The sequence below is a fragment of the Conger conger genome, chromosome 18, assembly GCF_963514075.1.
Source record: "Conger conger chromosome 18, fConCon1.1, whole genome shotgun sequence".
Lineage (NCBI taxonomy): Eukaryota > Metazoa > Chordata > Actinopteri > Anguilliformes > Congridae > Conger > Conger conger.
This window is the reverse complement of record NC_083777.1, coordinates 21,468,747-21,491,148: the sequence shown is the minus strand read 5'-3', so window position 1 is coordinate 21,491,148 and position 22,402 is coordinate 21,468,747. Positions and strand designations below refer to the sequence as shown.

The 22,402-nt window shown below is 43.9% G+C and overlaps 1 protein-coding gene across 3 annotated transcripts in view; it reads left to right on the top strand.

Moving 5' to 3' along the window:
- LOC133118576 (cGMP-dependent protein kinase 1-like) overlaps positions 1-21,158 on the top strand; it is a 101,905-nt gene extending 80,747 nt beyond the window's left edge. For 2 of the 3 annotated variants that reach the window (XM_061228684.1, XM_061228683.1), the window contains exons 10-18: positions 15,373-15,469; positions 16,732-16,871; positions 17,446-17,535; positions 18,031-18,172; positions 18,639-18,802; positions 18,971-19,093; positions 19,182-19,244; positions 20,502-20,568; positions 21,060-21,158. In XM_061228684.1, the coding sequence (XP_061084668.1) occupies positions 15,373-15,469; positions 16,732-16,871; positions 17,446-17,535; positions 18,031-18,172; positions 18,639-18,802; positions 18,971-19,093; positions 19,182-19,244; positions 20,502-20,568; positions 21,060-21,158 (985 nt within the window). Of the gene's footprint in view, positions 1-15,372; positions 15,503-16,731; positions 16,872-17,445; positions 17,536-18,030; positions 18,173-18,638; positions 18,803-18,970; positions 19,094-19,181; positions 19,245-20,501; positions 20,569-21,059 lie in introns of all 3 variants that reach the window. The other variant, XM_061228682.1, reaches the window with a different exon arrangement.
- The last annotated feature ends 1,244 nt before the right edge of the window (positions 21,159-22,402 follow it).

The window sequence follows — 22,402 nt, the reverse complement described above, 5'->3', positions numbered from 1 at the left end:
CTTTAGATGGTGGTTGTCCATCCAGCTCTGGATGTCCCTCAGGCAAGCAGAGATACGGGCTGAAACCTGCGTATCAGACGGCGGGAACGAGACGAAGAGTTGGGTATCGTCCGCATAGCAGTGGTAGGATAGCCCATGTGCAGTGATCACAGGGCCAAGGGAGCGAGTGTAGAGAGAAAAAAGAAGCGGGCCAAGGACCGAGCCCTGGGGAACTCCTGTGGCGAGGGGCCGAGGTGTCGATACCGAACCAGCCCAGGCAACCTGGAAGGAGCGACCAGAGAGGTAGGACTCAATCCAGTCCAGGGCTGTGCCACAGATGCCCGTTGCTGACAGGGCAGACAGGAGGATGGAGTGATCCACAGTGTCGAAGGCAGCAGAGAGATCTAGAAGAATGAGGACAGAGGAGAGGGAGGCTGCTCGTGCGGCATGAAGTGACTCACTGACGGAGAGGAGCGCAGTCTCTGTCGAGTGGCCCGATCTGAAGCCAGACTGATGGGGGTCTAGCAGGTTGTTGTTAGAAAAGAAGGAAGAAAGTTGAGTAGAAGCGGCTCGTTCTATAGTTTTAGAAAGGAAAGGAAGAAGAGATACCGGGCGGTAGTTCTGGATGATGGAGGGATCCAGGGTAGGCTTTTTTAGCAGCGGAGTGATGTGGGCCCTCTTGGAGGATGCCGGAAAACAGCCGGAAGACAGGGAGGAGTTGACAAGGGAGGTGACAAATGGGAGAATGTCAGGTGTGATAGTTTGGAGAAGAGAAGAGGGGATAGGGTCAAGGGCACAGGTTGTAGGGCGGTGGCAGAGCAGGAGTTGAGAAACATCAGAGTCTGTAAGGGGGGAGAAAGTGGAAAAGGAAGGGATGGGCCTAGAGGGGGGGAAGGGCACAGTGAGGGGGGCGGCGGTTGTAAAGGATCTGCGGATGACTGCGACCTTCTCATCGAAGAAATCAGCAAAGTCATCAGCAGCGAAGGAGGACTGAGGAGGAGGAGGCGGAGCGTTGAGGAGAGAGGAGAAAATGGAGAAAAGTTTCCGGGGGTTAGAAGCAGAGTTCTGAATTTGCGTTTGATAGTATTTTGCTTTGGCGGCAGTGACATCGGAAGAGAATGCCGCCAGGAGAGACTGGTAAGTCATGAGGTCGGAAGCGTCTCTGGATTTCCCCCACTTCCTCTCCGCTGCGCGGAGGCTGGCCCTGGAGGTACGGAGGGTGTCAGATATCCAAGGACTGGGAGGGGATGTGCGAGGTGGCTTTGAGACAGGGGGACAGAGAGAGTCAAAGGCGGAGGAGAGAGATGAAAGGAGGGTGGCAGATGCAGAGTCAGCGGGGAGTTTGGAGAAGGATTCGAGAGGGGGGAGTGAGGCGGTGACGGTGCTGGCAAAGGAAGAGGGTGAGAGGGAGCGGAGGTTACGGCGGGCTGAGGAAGTGTGGGAGGGAGGAGGGGGAGGAGGATGGGGAGGAAGAGGGAGGGAGAATGAGATGAAGTGGTGATCAGATGTATGCAGAGGGGTAACCGTGAAATCGGAGCATGAGCAGTTCCTTACAAAGACAAGGTCTAGGACATTGCCCGCCTTGTGGGTTGGAGGAGAGTGTTGCAGGGAGAGGCCGAAGGAGTGGATTAGCGGTAGGAAGGCAGCAGACTGGGAGGCTTCTAGGTGGATGTTGAAGTCTCCAAGGAGAATCAGTGGGGTGCCATCCTCAGGGAAGGAGCTGAGAAGGGTGTCTAGCTCATCAAGAAAGTTTCCCAGGGGCCCTGGAGGACGGTAGATAACTGCAATGAAAAGGTTAGTAGGGTAGGATACTGCAACAGAATGGAATTCAAAAGTGGATATGGACAGGTCAGAGAGGGGGAGAACAGAGAATTTCCACGAGGGGGAAATTAAAAGACCAGTACCACCGCCACGGCCGGAAGGCCGGGGAGTGTGCGAGAAGGAGAAGGAGGATGAGAGGGCAGCGGGAGTGGCGGTGTTGTCAGGTGTGATCCAGGTCTCAGTTAGGGCAAGGAATTGTAGGGACTGGAGGGAGGCATACGCAGGGATGAAGTCAGCCTTCCGAGTGGCAGACTGGCAGTTCCATAGTCCCCCTGTGACAGCAAAGTCCTCACAGGGGGTCAGCGGGGGATAGCTGAGGTTTGAGGGGTTCCGACGCCGTGGAGGCCCACGTCGCAGAGGGGGTCTTCGAGGGAGAGAGCAGACTGGGATGGGGAGAAACATAACATCACAAACGGGGACGGAGCGACGCTAGCGTCGCTCTGACACGCCTATTTAAATGGCCTACAATTGCTCACAAGCAATACCAAATCAAAGCTAATCTACTGATAAATTCCACAGCTATTTAAGTTACCTAAGACAAATGTTCAATCACTCTACAGGTATGCAACCAGTAGAAGTGATTAACAGGTAATAGACAAACAACCTGGCTCAAGCCCTAACCCTTGCTGTTCAAATGAGCAATTTAAAAAAAATCTACGTTACCGTGTCAAGAGGAAAACCCGCAGCGATACTAAACACCTGGTCAGAATGATGCACTTACTGACTAAGGACAACTTTCGCCAGTCTAATATACGCTAGCGTCGCTCTGACACGCCTATTTAAATGGCCTACAATTGCTCACAAGCAATACCAAATCAAAGCTAATCTACTGATAAATTCCACAGCTATTTAAGTTACCTAAGACAAATGTTCAATCACTCTACAGGTATGCAACCAGTAGAAGTGATTAACAGGTAATAGACAAACAACCTGGCTCAAGCCCTAACCCTTGCTGTTCAAATGAGCAATTTAAAAAAAATCTACGTTACCGTGTCAAGAGGAAAACCCGCAGCGATACTAAACACCTGGTCAGAATGATGCACTTACTGACTAAGGACAACTTTCGCCAGTCTAATATACGCTAGCGTCGCTCTGACACGCCTATTTAAATGGCCTACAATTGCTCACAAGCAATACCAAATCAAAGCTAATCTACTGATAAATTCCACAGCTATTTAAGTTACCTAAGACAAATGTTCAATCACTCTACAGGTATGCAACCAGTAGAAGTGATTAACAGGTAATAGACAAACAACCTGGCTCAAGCCCTAACCCTTGCTGTTCAAATGAGCAATTTAAAAAAAATCTACGTTACCGTGTCAAGAGGAAAACCCGCAGCGATACTAAACACCTGGTCAGAATGATGCACTTACTGACTAAGGACAACTTTCGCCAGTCTAATATACGCTAGCGTCGCTCTGACACGCCTATTTAAATGGCCTACAATTGCTCACAAGCAATACCAAATCAAAGCTAATCTACTGATAAATTCCACAGCTATTTAAGTTACCTAAGACAAATGTTCAATCACTCTACAGGTATGCAACCAGTAGAAGTGATTAACAGGTAATAGACAAACAACCTGGCTCAAGCCCTAACCCTTGCTGTTCAAATGAGCAATTTAAAAAAAATCTACGTTACCGTGTCAAGAGGAAAACCCGCAGCGATACTAAACACCTGGTCAGAATGATGCACTTACTGACTAAGGACAACTTTCGCCAGTCTAATATACGCTAGCGTCGCTCTGACACGCCTATTTAAATGGCCTACAATTGCTCACAAGCAATACCAAATCAAAGCTAATCTACTGATAAATTCCACAGCTATTTAAGTTACCTAAGACAAATGTTCAATCACTCTACAGGTATGCAACCAGTAGAAGTGATTAACAGGTAATAGACAAACAACCTGGCTCAAGCCCTAACCCTTGCTGTTCAAATGAGCAATTTAAAAAAAATCTACGTTACCGTGTCAAGAGGAAAACCCGCAGCGATACTAAACACCTGGTCAGAATGATGCACTTACTGACTAAGGACAACTTTCGCCAGTCTAATATACGCTAGCGTCGCTCTGACACGCCTATTTAAATGGCCTACAATTGCTCACAAGCAATACCAAATCAAAGCTAATCTACTGATAAATTCCACAGCTATTTAAGTTACCTAAGACAAATGTTCAATCACTCTACAGGTATGCAACCAGTAGAAGTGATTAACAGGTAATAGACAAACAACCTGGCTCAAGCCCTAACCCTTGCTGTTCAAATGAGCAATTTAAAAAAAATCTACGTTACCGTGTCAAGAGGAAAACCCGCAGCGATACTAAACACCTGGTCAGAATGATGCACTTACTGACTAAGGACAACTTTCGCCAGTCTAATATACGCTAGCGTCGCTCTGACACGCCTATTTAAATGGCCTACAATTGCTCACAAGCAATACCAAATCAAAGCTAATCTACTGATAAATTCCACAGCTATTTAAGTTACCTAAGACAAATGTTCAATCACTCTACAGGTATGCAACCAGTAGAAGTGATTAACAGGTAATAGACAAACAACCTGGCTCAAGCCCTAACCCTTGCTGTTCAAATGAGCAATTTAAAAAAAATCTACGTTACCGTGTCAAGAGGAAAACCCGCAGCGATACTAAACACCTGGTCAGAATGATGCACTTACTGACTAAGGACAACTTTCGCCAGTCTAATATACGCTAGCGTCGCTCTGACACGCCTATTTAAATGGCCTACAATTGCTCACAAGCAATACCAAATCAAAGCTAATCTACTGATAAATTCCACAGCTATTTAAGTTACCTAAGACAAATGTTCAATCACTCTACAGGTATGCAACCAGTAGAAGTGATTAACAGGTAATAGACAAACAACCTGGCTCAAGCCCTAACCCTTGCTGTTCAAATGAGCAATTTAAAAAAAATCTACGTTACCGTGTCAAGAGGAAAACCCGCAGCGATACTAAACACCTGGTCAGAATGATGCACTTACTGACTAAGGACAACTTTCGCCAGTCTAATATACGCTAGCGTCGCTCTGACACGCCTATTTAAATGGCCTACAATTGCTCACAAGCAATACCAAATCAAAGCTAATCTACTGATAAATTCCACAGCTATTTAAGTTACCTAAGACAAATGTTCAATCACTCTACAGGTATGCAACCAGTAGAAGTGATTAACAGGTAATAGACAAACAACCTGGCTCAAGCCCTAACCCTTGCTGTTCAAATGAGCAATTTAAAAAAAATCTACGTTACCGTGTCAAGAGGAAAACCCGCAGCGATACTAAACACCTGGTCAGAATGATGCACTTACTGACTAAGGACAACTTTCGCCAGTCTAATATACGCTAGCGTCGCTCTGACACGCCTATTTAAATGGCCTACAATTGCTCACAAGCAATACCAAATCAAAGCTAATCTACTGATAAATTCCACAGCTATTTAAGTTACCTAAGACAAATGTTCAATCACTCTACAGGTATGCAACCAGTAGAAGTGATTAACAGGTAATAGACAAACAACCTGGCTCAAGCCCTAACCCTTGCTGTTCAAATGAGCAATTTAAAAAAAATCTACGTTACCGTGTCAAGAGGAAAACCCGCAGCGATACTAAACACCTGGTCAGAATGATGCACTTACTGACTAAGGACAACTTTCGCCAGTCTAATATACGCTAGCGTCGCTCTGACACGCCTATTTAAATGGCCTACAATTGCTCACAAGCAATACCAAATCAAAGCTAATCTACTGATAAATTCCACAGCTATTTAAGTTACCTAAGACAAATGTTCAATCACTCTACAGGTATGCAACCAGTAGAAGTGATTAACAGGTAATAGACAAACAACCTGGCTCAAGCCCTAACCCTTGCTGTTCAAATGAGCAATTTAAAAAAAATCTACGTTACCGTGTCAAGAGGAAAACCCGCAGCGATACTAAACACCTGGTCAGAATGATGCACTTACTGACTAAGGACAACTTTCGCCAGTCTAATATACGCTAGCGTCGCTCTGACACGCCTATTTAAATGGCCTACAATTGCTCACAAGCAATACCAAATCAAAGCTAATCTACTGATAAATTCCACAGCTATTTAAGTTACCTAAGACAAATGTTCAATCACTCTACAGGTATGCAACCAGTAGAAGTGATTAACAGGTAATAGACAAACAACCTGGCTCAAGCCCTAACCCTTGCTGTTCAAATGAGCAATTTAAAAAAAATCTACGTTACCGTGTCAAGAGGAAAACCCGCAGCGATACTAAACACCTGGTCAGAATGATGCACTTACTGACTAAGGACAACTTTCGCCAGTCTAATATACGCTAGCGTCGCTCTGACACGCCTATTTAAATGGCCTACAATTGCTCACAAGCAATACCAAATCAAAGCTAATCTACTGATAAATTCCACAGCTATTTAAGTTACCTAAGACAAATGTTCAATCACTCTACAGGTATGCAACCAGTAGAAGTGATTAACAGGTAATAGACAAACAACCTGGCTCAAGCCCTAACCCTTGCTGTTCAAATGAGCAATTTAAAAAAAATCTACGTTACCGTGTCAAGAGGAAAACCCGCAGCGATACTAAACACCTGGTCAGAATGATGCACTTACTGACTAAGGACAACTTTCGCCAGTCTAATATACGCTAGCGTCGCTCTGACACGCCTATTTAAATGGCCTACAATTGCTCACAAGCAATACCAAATCAAAGCTAATCTACTGATAAATTCCACAGCTATTTAAGTTACCTAAGACAAATGTTCAATCACTCTACAGGTATGCAACCAGTAGAAGTGATTAACAGGTAATAGACAAACAACCTGGCTCAAGCCCTAACCCTTGCTGTTCAAATGAGCAATTTAAAAAAAATCTACGTTACCGTGTCAAGAGGAAAACCCGCAGCGATACTAAACACCTGGTCAGAATGATGCACTTACTGACTAAGGACAACTTTCGCCAGTCTAATATACGCTAGCGTCGCTCTGACACGCCTATTTAAATGGCCTACAATTGCTCACAAGCAATACCAAATCAAAGCTAATCTACTGATAAATTCCACAGCTATTTAAGTTACCTAAGACAAATGTTCAATCACTCTACAGGTATGCAACCAGTAGAAGTGATTAACAGGTAATAGACAAACAACCTGGCTCAAGCCCTAACCCTTGCTGTTCAAATGAGCAATTTAAAAAAAATCTACGTTACCGTGTCAAGAGGAAAACCCGCAGCGATACTAAACACCTGGTCAGAATGATGCACTTACATCATTTGTCCCACATGATGGGTTGCCTTTGGGCGAATAGAGAGTAGCCTTTCTGTCACTCCGCTGTCCGGGGAATTGGAGACATTTTGGTGACCCAAGGACACCTGAACTTGGGAAGCCATGTTGGCTTGTCTTAAATGCAGAAAATGGAGATATGACGGTCTGTTTCATTTGTTTTAATTGAGGTAAATCACTTCCATTAATAGAACCTGGATCTGTAAGTCAGGCTGCACCTGGGCCATTGTACCCCTTCTGGTGCCCTTCTGTTGGCTGACTCATCCCAGCACAGCTTGACCCACATTGACCCACGTTTTATTTTTATGAACTGTAGAACAGAGTGAGAACTAATTGTAAACTCTAGGGGCTACATTTTGATGGCCTCATGGCACAAAAGTCAAAATTGCAGTGCATTAGATAGTTTCAGTTTCACACAAGTAGAACGTGACCATACATTACGGACAGCTACACTTTGAACAGTGCCCTCAAATACAATAGATGTCACACACATCTGGGGCTTCAAATAAATGATGCACCAATTATTCAAGATTGTACAAACTAGTACTCCACAAGTTTGAACTCAAAACAGCCTGAGGCCCCAAGCCCTAGGCAAATTGATATTACAACCTTTTATATTAGCCAAATGTCATTTTTCAAGAATATTTCTGATGAATGTTCTAATTGAGTCTTACAGTGATGTCTAATTAACACCCACTTTTTGTGCTGAAGACAGGAGCAGTTTGTTAAATCTGCAGCTCCATTTTTTGGACATTTTCTCTTGTGTTTTAATGCACTTACCCATGACCTAACATCATCTTTTTCTTCTCTGCGAGCAAAATATAGGCCATGTTATCATTGCCATTGTCATTGTCATTACAGTCATGGCACACTACAACTCAGAAAACTATGACAGGAATACAACATCTCGAGCATCCTCCTCCCCGAAAAGTGTGAAAGAAATGTGATAACTTATGATAAAGAAGCATATTAAAAGCCCTGAAGTCCATAATGTGTTTCTTCCAGAAACTCATTCCACTTCTCTTCTCTAAGTCATAATAAATGGCTTTAGTCATGAATGCAGATATGATGAAGTTCCCTCAGCTGTCAGATCAAAGCGGGTTTGTTCTCCGCGCTTATTAAGGATGGCTCAGCCATTCCCGGCTGGTGGCTGACTGCTTCCGGAGTGGAACGCGTTCACGGACAGCCGGCCGCCACCGGAAATTGGCCTCAAAGTGGCGGCAGATGCTGAAGTGGGTTTTAATTGGTTGCGCCGGAGTGAGCGCGGTGACAGATTTCAGGCTAAACGCGGCCGCGGCTACGTGTCTCTCTGGCATGTTTACGCGCTCCGCTCAGCTGGCAGCTGTTGATGCCCTCCATGAGGTCTGATTGGCTGTTGTGTGCGATGTGGCCCCCCGCGGTGACAGATCTGTGCTTTGGACAGTTTCGCTGAATGCCTTTAATCCAACTACATTTTCTCTGCAAACTCTGTTTGCCATTTATTTTACTACCTTCAGTCCCCCCCAAATTCCAGAGATGTGTTTTGCTCATAAACCATTGTTTGCTTACTTCTTCAGGCAATTCATAATCTTGCATAGGGGGATAGGGCTTCCAACTGGAGGTGGTGGATTTGTTCAGCTCTGGTTAAAACTTCCTATACCCACAACATTTTGTGTATTTATGTGGGGAAACGGACTTCACAAACTGTAACTCCAGTTCCAGAGGCAATAGATAACCTAAGACCCACCAATTCATGTTTGTCCCCTGGAGGGATTAAAGCACTTTATATAAAAAAGTCACACAACAAAATAGCTTATGTGGTGTGTGGATTTCAAGCAAACAAGTTGAACTAGGGAATCCACACTCTTCTAAAATGAACTTTTTATCTTTATGATTATTATTATGAGTTATTCAGAGACAAAGCAGTCTGGCAAACAAAGAAACAAACAGTTGTGAGGGGACATGAGTCTCTGGTCTTAATGTCAAGAGCCTTGTCTTCTACTCTGCTGAATCCCACAGGGGCATTCAATAAAAATAAAATAACATTTTTGAAAATATTTTCCAACATGTTTTTGGCATCCATGACACTGTATTATTTAAAAAAAAACCCAAAAAAACTATGCAGGGGCTCAGAAGGGTATAGACCAGTGTTTATTATCTGAACCAGGATAATATCTTATTATCTGAACTGAGCAGGTAACATTATTAGTGAAATTAGGCGGTGTAGTGCACGGTCAGGGCGAATACCTGCAGACGCTGTGGCCCGCAGGACCAGGAGATGAGTAGCACTGGCATTGACAGTCTTGTAGACGTCTTGTGTGGGTAATTTCCTCTGAAGGTGAGCTGTGAGTGGCACACTGTAGGGATCAGCCATTTTGGCTCCCTCACTTTGTGTCTGTTTTCCCCACTGAGAGCATGAGCGAAGGCAGAGAAGCCACCATCACAGAGCCATTCCTGGGGCCCTGCAGAGGAAGACAGCCTTACTCAATCAACCACATGTAGAGAAATACAACAGACACTGATTGCATGATACCCACTCCGTCATATTTCATTCTTTTTCTTATTGAAGTAGATTAACAAAGGGGAGTCATATTTCTTTTTTTTATTCATAATATCCTCTTATAGCTCTGAGACTGTGATGCTTTGAAAGCCGATCTTTATCTTGTGTCTTCGAGTTTCACCTGAAATACGAAGGCGATAATACCACAGCTATGGCAGCATGCTTGAGCCTACGGCCTCTTTGCAGTTGCGTGCAGCATCAAAGTCTCCTGTAGATATTTTCCCCCCTTTTTCCCCCCCGTTATTTTTGGTGCAATTCAATTTCCTGAAAACAGGTTTACATGAAGAATTCTTCAATAATATTCTTAAATTTAATCTCTGGTCGTCTTTCTACAAACTGTGATACAAGATCGCCCTCTGGTGGTAACAATCTGTTTTCCGGTACCTTTACCTCAGAGGGAAGTAGTATGACAATAGTCTATGTGTAACACTTTAATATACTCCTCAAAAGGTATACAATTATTCATATACATTAATCCCTAGGTATCGCTGATCATCTCTAGTCATCACTAAATTCTTTCTGGTGGGGGGAAGTAGCTCAGAAGAGTAATTTGAATGAATGATTAATGAATTAATGAATATTAAATGAAAAGTCATACTACGGACACAATTGCGCTTGGTTTTAACCATTGGAGTCTACCTGCATTATCAGCCAACTGTAATTTGTTGTTTTGTTAATTAAATTCTAGCTTTTGTAACGCTGTCTGTCTCAGCTCCCTGTGAGACTGCAGGCATTGTGAATAGAATGCAGTGAACAGAGTGCAGAGATGATTAAACAGGCCTTTTCTGAGAGACGAAAGCAGGGGAGTACAAAGGGAGAGAAGAAAAGAAGAACAGTGTGTGTTTTCTCTGTCAGTGCCATGTGTCGCTCTGTTCCATCCCAAAATGAGATGTGTCCAGGCCATTTGGTGCGCTTTGATAAAGATGTAAATCCAGCCGGTCGCCATTCCTCCCAGAGTCCCCTCCGACCCTGCCCAGGAGGAGCTGCGTCCGCCCACCTGTTTCCATGGCAAAAAGTAATTGATGGAAACAGACCAGAAGGAGCAGAGCTGAAGCCTGCTGGGTAGCTCTGCAGTGCAGTCAGAATGTCTGCTGGGGGCTGGTCATAGACAGTATGCGCAGTCGGAGTGAGCTGGGTATTCATTGCAGACCGTATGCGCAGTTGGAGTGTTTTGGGTACTCATTGCAGACAGTATGTGCAGTTGGAGTGAGCTTAGTGCTCATTGCAGACAGTATGCGCAGTCGGAGTGAGCTGGGTACTCATTGCAGACAGCATGCGCAGTTGGAGTGAGCTGAGTGCTCATTGCAGACAGTATGCACAGTCGGAGTGTGCTGGTTTGCCACAGGGGAGATGGGGAGATAGATAAAAGGCCTGGAGGTCAGTTTCCTTTTCTGCCAATCTATCATGCAAGTGAGCGTGTGTCCCTCAGTGAACCACTGATTAAGGCCCATTCACAACAAAAACTATAACTATAACAGTAACAATGTGAGCACCCACACTGATGAGCAATGTTCTGTAAATAGTCTCTCAGCTTTGCCATTGCAATTGGATTTTGATTGGTGTTTTATTGTTCATGCAGCTAACGATATTGTTTGTCACTGTCGTTGTCATTATAGTTGTGGCACCATACACTTGAGATAGAACGGTTTTAAAAACAGCATATTGTATGTAGTTATCGTTATAGTTATCGTTCTTGGTGTGGATGAGCCTTAAGCTCCATGTTACTAGCTAGTAGCACTTATTCTGCTGAAGGTAAGTGTGCAGTGGCACACACACTGAGGAGAAAGCTGTTGAAGACTTCTTGCCAACATAGTTGACGTATGAGTTTCCAAGTTGCTGCTGAGCTCAGGAGGAGGTTAATCGGTGTTAAACTGCCTCAAGAGGAGATTGGCAAAAAATTTTCTTTGCAATACTTTTTTTTTTTTCAAGCATGATAGTTTGCTCTTGCTGTCAGACTTATGGGAAAAAAATGTCTGAAGCTGGCTTTTGGAATATGTATGCGATAATAGGGGCTTTAGAGTGGGTGCAGGGTGAGGGAAATGCTGTGATCCAGACCAGACCAGGGTGGAATTCCCGTTTTAAATACTTTTACTCTATCTGCTGGTCAAATTTGAAAATGCCCCCGCAGATATTATTAGGAAACTACACATGTTGCAGTGCATGGAACTGGGGAATTATAATGTGTCCAATGATGTAAGGGTTCTAACTCTCTTGAGGATCCTGAAAAGCTCTATACATTTGTTGTTTGGTTGTTTGGTTGTTGGGTTGTTGTTTCTAAGCATGCTGAAAGCCATTGCTCCCCCATATTATTATAATTAGCCTGTATATTTATATTGTTTACATTCGCCTGTTCAGAGGGTTCAGAATACAGACAGTGTGTTGGGTTAAACTTTATGGCACACTGGCAAGGTCAGTTTCGTTCTGGAACAGTGTCATGGAGGCTGTGGATTCTTCACAAGTATCAGAATATAATTTGATTATGACCCTCATCTGATATCAGTGCCTCAATGTCAAATGCCAGACTGGGAGAACATGACACTTGAGAGCTGGTCCGGCCAAAACAATCAGCTGCCAGTTTTACAGCTAAGGCCATTTACAGAGAGACAGATCGCTTTGTGTCATTTCTGCCATTTAACAGATGTTCCTATCCAGAGCAACTCGCACATTGTTTCACTTTTACATAGAATGCATTTATACAGTATAGTAATTCAGGTTAAGTATCTTGCTCAAGGGTGCAAGGGCTGTGCATTACCTGGGAATATAACCAGCAACTATTGGGTTGCAAGCCAAGTTCCTTAACTGTTATATTGTACTGCTGCCCTATCTTTAAAAACATCCCAGTGTATCGGGAAGCCTAATAAACACCATTGTGTGGTGTTAAGTGGAATTACACCTGTGTAGGATTAAGGGTGTTTTTTTCCAGTGGCTCCTGGCTAGAATATTACCCAGCTGGCCGGATAGTGTCACTGATTTTTTTGAGCATGGAACATATCAGCGTTTCCAGGCTGATTTAAAAAGCCAGAGCCAAAGAAATGTAATCTGTCCACCAGTGAAGCCAAGGCTATGAGGTCCCATAAAAGAAATTAGGCCAATGCCTGCAACACCATGAATTCTGCCAGCTTGCCTCTTACTACAAACTGTTAACTAAGGCAACACAAATCTGGCCTTTTGACACAGTTGATGTTCAGAACAAGCCTCACAAAAGCTATCAAATGGATTTTTGATTTTCAAAAGCTTTCGTCCATCTCGGCCAATCGAAAATTGGCGGTGAAGTGGCCAAACAGGAAGTGAGCTCATATTTCAGCAACAATTTGATGTATCGACAAATAGACAAAGTACCCTTTCCTGAGGACGTGCAAAACAAACGTGATTCATTTTACCACAGCGGGCGTGGCAACAATTAAAAACGTGTTTTGCCCAATAACTATTGATGATTTTGTCTTAAAAAAGTAATTATTGTGTGTAGTTGTATCTTGGAAGATTCCAAGGCAGAGACAAAAGCGTTCGTCCATTACAGTCAATCGAAAAAGGCGGCAAAGTCGCCAAACGGGAAGTGAGATCATAACTCAGCAATGTTTTGATGCATCAAACCTAAACTTGGTATTTGGATGAAGATTCCTTCCTAAGAATGTGGAAATATTTGGTGTCATTTTATCACTAGGAAGCACTGCAATAAGCAAATATGTGTCTCTGCTAATGACTATTGATGTATTTCGCTCAAAAAACGGTTTCTTATGTATTCTGATACCTTGGTAAATCCTAAAGCTGAGACATAACAATCTGTTATCTCAACTTAATTGATGTTGGACTTGATCAAAAGGTTTAAAAACACCAACATTTCAACACCATCATATGTTGTCCAATCTTCACCAAACTTTCCACAAATCATCTTCAGACTAACCCTCAAAAAACGACTCTGATTCATCCATTACACCCAATATTTGGTCAGTTGACATAAAACTTGCAATCAGTGCTTACAGCCATACTTTTAACATGATCCAAACGAGTGTCCCTGGTGACCCTGCCCTGCTGGACTGCTTGGACCCCTTCATCCCTGCTTGCAAGTTTAAGTTTTAGGAAAAAGGCACACTGGCAGTTTGATTTTGATTTTGCTTCTGGGGTTCACAAACCATTACAATTCATCCAGAGTTGGATTAACGAAACCAAAGCTGGCAGCATCGATAGCTATGCAAGAACAATAGAGAATCACACAGATGGTGTGTGTTCTACAGAGCGCAGCAGAAGAGGCAGTTCCCTAAAGGGAACATCCAGGGACATAACGTGCCCTTGACTTAAATAGCATGTGAAAGTGACGGTTAACTGATCATTTCCAGTTTGCCATGAATGAACATCAGGTGTGTGCAGTGTTTGAAAGCACTTAAGCTCTAATAAGCACTTCAGTGTTAAAAGTGCTTAAAAGGGAAACATGTTGAAGGCAGTTGAAGATATTATTTCATAGTTATTTCATACGACAGCAGTTACAGTGGGAACAGAGTACATCTGTCAGAGTTGAAGAATAGAGGTGCTATTTTAATGAGGCGCTGAATGACTCATCATTTTACTGTTGCCTTTCTCAATCTGAGGTTACTCTGCCCCTGGTGAACCCCAAAACTGTGGATACTCAAGACTATGCAAATTCTGAGATTTGTTTGATTTGTTTGTCCTTGGTCCACTGTACTGTATATGCTGTATATTCATTCAATACTGAATTGCAGCTAGTGGTTACTTTCTTTGAATTGAATCATTTTAATTTAAATACCTTTGAGAGGTGGCCCATTTAAGGTCATGCTATGTCAGAAACAGCAATACGTGCCCTTGAAATATATAATTAGAAATCAAATGGAGACTGGGAACAACATCCGGGTTTCTTCAGGAGGTCTTTTGTCACAGAGGTGACAACCATCCTAAACTGTTTATGTTACTAGTCCTGCACCATCTGCCCAATGAAGCCATCAGACTGACAGACAGGAAATAGTATTCACCTGCCAAGGGTTTGAGTGCAGATTAGTTACCACGGAGAGAGCAAACAAACAGAGGTGGCATCTCTGAACACTACTGCACAGACATTCATCTGACACCTGAATATTCCCGATCATTCCGTAACACACTCTAAACTGTTCAGGTACAGCCAACTGTTAGTGGTTTTATGGAGGTAAGTTTTAAGTGGGACAAAGCTGTAAACCAATTTGTTTATATTGTGGACGCATACTCCAAATTCAAATATTTTTTGGTATATTTCTTCTTTATTTAGTTGTTTGCAGGCCTTGTACATTTAGAAAGTGTAACAGGGGCAGTCTTAATACAGTCTGAATTGTCAGTACTAGGTCTATTACGTGGATGTTCGACATGTTCAGATATGATCACCAGCTCCCAGATGAGTCCATCGATGAGTGTCCTTTATCCTGGGGGTGACTCCAGACTGACTGTCTGACATTCAGTCATCATAACAATACCTCAGTGTTACTGTAACGGCACAGCAACTCTACCACCTCCCACCCAACACCCATCTTATCTGACAAAATACATCACTGAGCCACATATAGCAAAGACAGAAAAAAAACTCTGTTTAAAGAAAGCTCCCAGACCTAGCCAGTTCATTCACATCTAGTGATTATAAAGAGAGAGCGGGAGAGAGACAGTCGCGTTCCCATCATGCCCCTCACCTGTCCCACCCTCTGGCCACCTGTAGCCTCCACACCTCTGACAGTGCCCCTTTCTCCCTCTGAAACCCAGGTATGAGGCAGAGAACGCCTTCTTCTCCAGCTTGACCCTGGTGGACTTCAACATCATTGACACTCTAGGAGTGGGGGGATTTGGCCGTGTGGAGCTGGTAGGAATACCTACATCTCTGTTTTTTGGGAGAGTTCATTTCACACGTCATCATCATATTTCGGTGTGTTTTTCCTCACACTCTGCAAAGCTGTGTGACCTGCACCTAGTATCGTTAACATAATATTAGGCTCTTAGTTTGTTTGTATACAGTACACATCATTGACCATTTTAGAATAAATGTCTATTTTCACCAGTACTCTGTTTTGTTGAGAATACTCAAAGACACGAGAGCATTTGAAGATTGTTTCCTTCCAGAATGTTGGTGGGATATAATACATATACATATAGTCTGATTGGCACACGCGTGTTCATCACACAGAAGTTCTGCTCATCCCTCCAAGTGCAGGTGGAGCCTTTTCTAGGTCCCATCTGCCTCTTCCTGCTTCTTCTCCATCTGTACTCCCGCTCTCTCATTCATTTATACTCAGCTGTTCATTTTATGCAGAGCAGAAATCGGATTTGAGATTAGCATGCATGCCGCCATTCCCCAGGAGAACTGTATCTACACTTCTCAATCCTCCAGCTCTCACCGAAGTTAGTTAAGCCCTCACCAGGGAGAGCTGTATCTCAAATGGCTCCACTGATAACTGAAGGTTAATTGAGATGATTACGGCAGGCCTACCGCAATGCCTCGATCGCATATTAACAAGCTCCTGCAAATTTTGTTAGAGGGCAGAGCTACAGGTTTAAAGTCACAAAAGCTCAGAGCTTTATTTCTGAATATGGGCCTCTGTGTTGAGTTTGTAGGAGGGGGGGGGGGGGGGGGGAAGAGAGTGTTTCACTGATGTGACCAGAAAGATGAGACGTTGAAAAAAAGCCAGGGAAAAGCCTGTGCTGTGCATTAAATCCTTTCACATCTCACTTACTGAAATGACTGTTTGAGTCTGCTCCTGCCCCGCAGTATCGAGACCTGGCAGCTGGATTTAGCATCTTACAGGTGTAAAGTAAATTGACACATGTTTCTGTAGAATAGAAAACTTCCCCTTCAGCATGGGTGGAGCTCTTTGCTTTTTATCTGTCTGCTAAAATGGTAATTTACACTAGATGCTCTGGAGGGTTTACACCAGCTGCTCACACAGCTCTTACTTACTGTACTGTAGATAAACAAGCAGACCACATCTGGGAAAACTAGATAGTGCTCACTCGTTACATTAAATCAAGAGAAAGTGAAGCTCTCTATCCCAATAGCCTCTCTCAGAAGCTGTTAGTGAAAAACGGAGAGGAGACCATGTGAGAACCTTGATGTTGCCGTTTGGGCAGGTGCAGCTCAAAAGCGACGAGTCCCGGACATTCGCCATGAAGATCCTGAAGAAGCGGCACATCGTGGACACGCGACAGCAGGAGCACATCCGCTCAGAGAAACAGATCATGCAGGAGGCCCACTCTGATTTCATCGTCAGGTAGGGCACACCTGAAACTGAGACAAATGTATATTTATTTCTTCACAAACACAGTTTGGTGTAGTGTAACTTCATTCTTAATATTCCCCAAGTTTGGCAAAAACCAGGAACCAGGAAAGACCTGATTAAAGTGACCTTAGATAAGAAAGTAAGCCTTGAACAAAGGCCTCAAAGTAGAGACAAGATCTTCCAACTCAAAAAGAGACAAGTATTCCACATTCTGACCATCCTGCCTGACAGTTCTAAATCAGTTCAAAATCAGTTTAAAAAAGGTTCAGCCACAATTTGCTTCAAGGACACCCAAATCAACAGCACACAAACCAGTCTGGCTTCAACACAAACAAAAGCACAGCCTGTATAGGGCAGGTGGCAGGTGGAAAAATAAATCAGACCTCCAGCAGTCCATAAAGGTGGGACCCCCAAATCACTGGGGGGGGCACAGGATGATGTAGGGGGCAGAAAGTTCACCACCACGTCACCAGCTCCCCATACTGAGTCTGTGTAGAAATGGTTATTGAATTACTGAATACAGGTGTCAAAAATAAATTGGGTTCCTTTCAATGTTTTTACTTAGACTTTACAGGACATTCAAGGACAGCAAGTATCTGTACATGCTAATGGAGGCCTGTCTTGGAGGAGAACTCTGGACTATACTGAGGGACAGGTGAGAAGACGACTCAGAACAAACGTGAATTCAAGTGAGGCTGTGCTCAGTCTGCTAGGTCAGGGGTGGCAAACCCTGGCCTGCAGCATCGCTGGCTGCTGTTTTCATCTTAAAATCAGCAAGCAGTTCCCACCAAAGACACTAGGTGAGGCAAATTAGCCATAACAGCGAGCTGATTTAGTTTATCATTTAAGTGCTGAGTAACATTGAAAACGAGGAGACCCTGAATAAAATAGGATCCACTATCTGAGAGTATGTGTTCAAAGTCTCATATATTGTGAAGCTTTGCCATATATTGACAATATATTTCACTTGAATGGATTTTAAGTATGTTCCATTTCTGTAAGGGTGATTATAATGGGCCAATCACAGGCTTTTCACTGGTGAAGCCAAACCTATGTGGCCAACCTGTACTTATGAAGAGCACACTTGGGATCCCTGTCCGATGTTTCTTCATGTGATGATTCGTTCTTGCTGGTGTGTCGGTTTGTGCAGGGGTTCGTTTGAAGACTCGACCACCCGCTTTTACACGGCGTGCGTGGTGGAGGCCTTCGCCTACCTGCATTCCAAAGGGATCATCTACAGAGACCTCAAGCCTGAGAACCTCATCCTGGACCACAGAGGCTACGCCAAACTGGTGAGACAGAGGAACGTCCGCAAGGGTAGGGCATGGAAATCTGGGCCTTTATGTGGTCGCTGTGGAGCCCCCATAACAATGTAGACCCCAGCAAACTTTTAAGACACAGCCCCCCCTCCTCCTTGAGGCCCTAGGTTGTCAGTTACATTATTCCCTCACAATGATGCCCCTGCATGTCTGGACCCTGTAAGCCAATGCCGTTCACTCTTGCCCTGGGAGAACTGTAGGGCCGTGCATTAGCTTTCACCTTTATATCAACAACCTGTTCAGACCCAAGAAACCAGATGAGGTGAGTCAACTGTGTAACCTGCAATAACTGGTCAAAGTGCTCACCATGTAGCCCTTCAAGAAAAACAAAAATCACTGCAGTACACCAACTATCACCACGATATGGATTTTAAGGTTGAAGTCAGTGATTGGGATGGCTCTGGGCACAGACTCTCTCTTTCATTCGCTCTCTCTCCAGGTGGACTTTGGCTTTGCCAAAAAAATAGGATTTGGGAAGAAAACGTGGACGTTCTGTGGAACGCCGGAGTACGTGGCTCCTGAGATCATCTTGAACAAAGGCCACGACATCTCCGCAGACTACTGGTCCCTGGGAATCCTCATGTACGAACTCCTGACCGGCAGGTAAATATCTATAGAAAAACTTAAATATTTAACCAAAAAAAGCTGCCTCCCAGCCCTCCAAAGGCACGAGGGAATACCGTGGGTCAAATCCAAGGAATCTACAGAGGGAATTCTATGTGGGATGAATTTGACCTTGGGATGAATGCTTTCTCCTTATATCTCTCTCAGCCCACCATTTTCTGGCCCTGATCCCATGAAGACGTACAATATCATTCTGAGGGGTATCGACATGATCGAATTTCCAAAGAAGATCGCCAAAAATGCTGGCAATCTAATCAAGAAACTCTGCAGGTGAGTTCATATGAGAGGGCCTTGGTTCGTCGGTCCATGACTGTGTATTCACTGCACACCTAACAATGGCGCATGTTTCCTTTCCCAGGGACAATCCTTCTGAAAGACTGGGGAACTTGAAACATGGTGTCAAAGACATCCAAAAGCACAAGTAAGTGTTATATTAATTAAGAGTTGAGGGATATGATCAACAGAAACTTCACAGTAATAGAATTACTGTGGGGCTGCTGGGTGGCTCAGTGTGTCCCGTTCAGACTGTGCCAGAGCCAGCTGTGGCCAACCGACAGCCCTGCAGGCTGGCCAATAGTCGGTTGTAGCATCACCCAGGGAGACCAGCGAATCTACACTAACATTACATTACATTACATTAATGTCATTTGGCAGACACTCTTATCCAGAGCGACGTACAGTTGATTAGACTAAGCAGGAGACAATCCTCCCCTGTAGCAATGCAGGGTTAAGGGCCTTGCTCAAGGGCCCAACGGCTGTGCAGATCTTATTGTGACTACACCCGAAATCAAACCAGCGACCTTGCGGGTCCCAGTCATGTACCTTAACCTAACCAATCAGACACACGTAATCGGTTTGCTCAAGCTGTACATGAGAAGTCTGATTTATGCCTGTGAGAGATTAACTTGTAGTCTGTGGTGAGAATAGCAGAGACTTACTGTAACGTCACATACTGAGAGGAGAGTGCAGGCTTCTCTGAGCTCCCTCGAGCTGACAGCAGAAATATATCTAATAAAAATGATGACATGCTATCAGGGAAAACAAAATATGATATAATGTATAGTTTCAGCAAATCTGTCTTGTTCATAAAAATATTTTTCCCCCCACAAAAGCACCTTTTTGTATTTTATGGAAATGTACACTTCATTCTGTTTTGACATTCTGATTTGTTATGCAACAAATGATTTCCTGAAATGAAAATGTTTTATATGTTATAGTAAATCAGGCCATTCAATTGTTTTTATAAAGATTGGAAAAGAGTTAATTGGACATATTTCATTCATTGACCTTAACTGAGCTGTATAAAACCCTTGGCTGATACAGTGTGCTGCAGGCGGCTGCATTCGGGGGTGCAGGTACATTTTGCACCCTTAGGCGGTAGCCTGTCATAAGAGCTCATGAAATAGCAGGCAGATTTTAGATGCGTGTTTGAAAGTACAGATTACTCCGTTTGGAATAATTATCCACAGAAACGGGGCAATTGAGACCTCCCTGTTGACACTCGTAAGTTTTCTCAGATGAATAAATTCACACTGGGGAACTTAATAAGGGCTTTTCTGCATTTTATTGTCATATTTGCAAGATGTCCTGTGTAATTGTGCTAACTCAAGCACTTCAGCAGTTTGTTGAAGATGATGGTAGAGCAGGCTTACTCTTCTGTTGTTTCTCTGCACTTTAGGTGGTTTGAAGGCTTTAACTGGGATGGGTTACATAAGGGAACCCTGACCCCTCCAATCATCCCTAGCGTAAGTATACACCCTGCCTAATGATGTAATAATGTTCCCTCCCTAATGATGTAGCTCCATAATGTTGTACACTACTTAATGATGTTAACTGAGGACCTTCAGTCTCTAATGATCTTCACTCTGTCAAATGGCACTTAGCCCTATTAACACCCACAATCACCTTAACTAATCTGACCAGAGCAGTGCTGAAATGGGGAACTTGTTGTTCCTGAGTGCAGTCACTATGTTTTTTTAAAAACATGTTTAGGTATTTGGAGTATTATGGAAATCACATGCATCTTCTATTTCCATGTGTTCAATATGTTCATTTGTTTCTAGTCTCAGTGTTTTATTCCCATTATATGTGTTTGTTTATTGGTTTTTAATGATGTGATTTATAACTGGCTGCCACAATGAGTCTATTCTCAGGTACAACAATTGAAGAATTAGTCAGCTGATGCACTTTCGGGTGGCGCTGAAAGGAGGAGATTTACCTTCTTACCGCTGTGCAGGTCACCTCATCGACGGACACGAGCAACTTCGACAGCTTCCCTGAGGACAGCGAGGACCCGCCTCCAGATGACAACTCGGGATGGGACGCCGATTTCTAGACCCCGCCTCCCGCAGCTGCTTCTGTGTGGCCTGGGGCGTGGCCTGGGGCGTGGCCTTCCGGACCAAGGGGCGGTGCAGCGAGACTGCACAGAGACTGCACAGAGACTGCACAGAGACTGCACAGAGACTGCACAGAGACTGCACAGAGACTGCACAGAGACTGCACAGAGACTGCACAGAGACTGCACAGAGACTGCACAGAGACTGTACAGAGACTGTACAGACGGTACAGGGACTGTGTAGAGAGGAGAGGAGAGGAGGGAGAGTCAGTGGTGCTCGGGGACACCAAGGTGCCTTCACCGTTGCTGATCCGCTCACAGATGTCACAATGTTACGGACCGTTTCCGGAAAGTTCCGGTAACAGCAGGGCTCCTGCAGTGTCCTAACCTTGCCTTTATTCCCCTGTGTTGAAGCCAGTCCTGTACGCAAAGCTTTTTTTTACTTTGTCCTTAAGCAAGACTCACTTTTTTTACCGATTACCATCTTTTCTCTTCTTGCATCTCAGTTGAAACACGACTACCCACATGTGCACTGTGTTCAGCTTTTCTTTGTGTGTTCAGTTGTTACTGCCTCAGTACAGACATGGGAAGGTTCTGTGTGTTTAGCTTCCTTAACACTGACACAGAGATACTATGTGTGTTTAGCTTCCTTCTTACTGACAGAGATACTTTGTGTGTTCAGTTTCAGCAGTACTGACACAGGGACACAGTGTGTTCAGCTCCCACAGTACCAGACAGGGATACTCAGTGTGTTCAGCTTCCGCAGTACTGACCCAGGGGTCGTCTGTCTGTTTAGCTCTTGCAGCACTGACAAATGTCCATACTCAGTGCAGACTGAGTACAGTACAGCTACAGCAGTACTGACACTGGGGCCATAACGCATGTTTGTGCATATACTCCCATCTGTTCAGTTTTTATCCACCAAAGCACAATTATATGATTGATTTCTATAAAATTATTGGATCAAATCCCTCAAAAGTGCATTTTACAGTTCCGTATTTTTTTGCAGATGCGTGACCTTGACTTTTACTTGGGTTTATTTGGTAAGATATGGCACACCAATAATGAAATTCTTAATTCAAAGTGATATAGAATTTAACTTGACTTTCAATTATTATAAACCAAGCAATGGTGGCCATCAGCTTCCCCACTCATCATAATAGAGCAGATCTGCATATGGTTGAAATCAACATGGTTTTAGCTTTAATGGGAGCCCTTCTCATCTTTTGTGAGCCATAGTTACC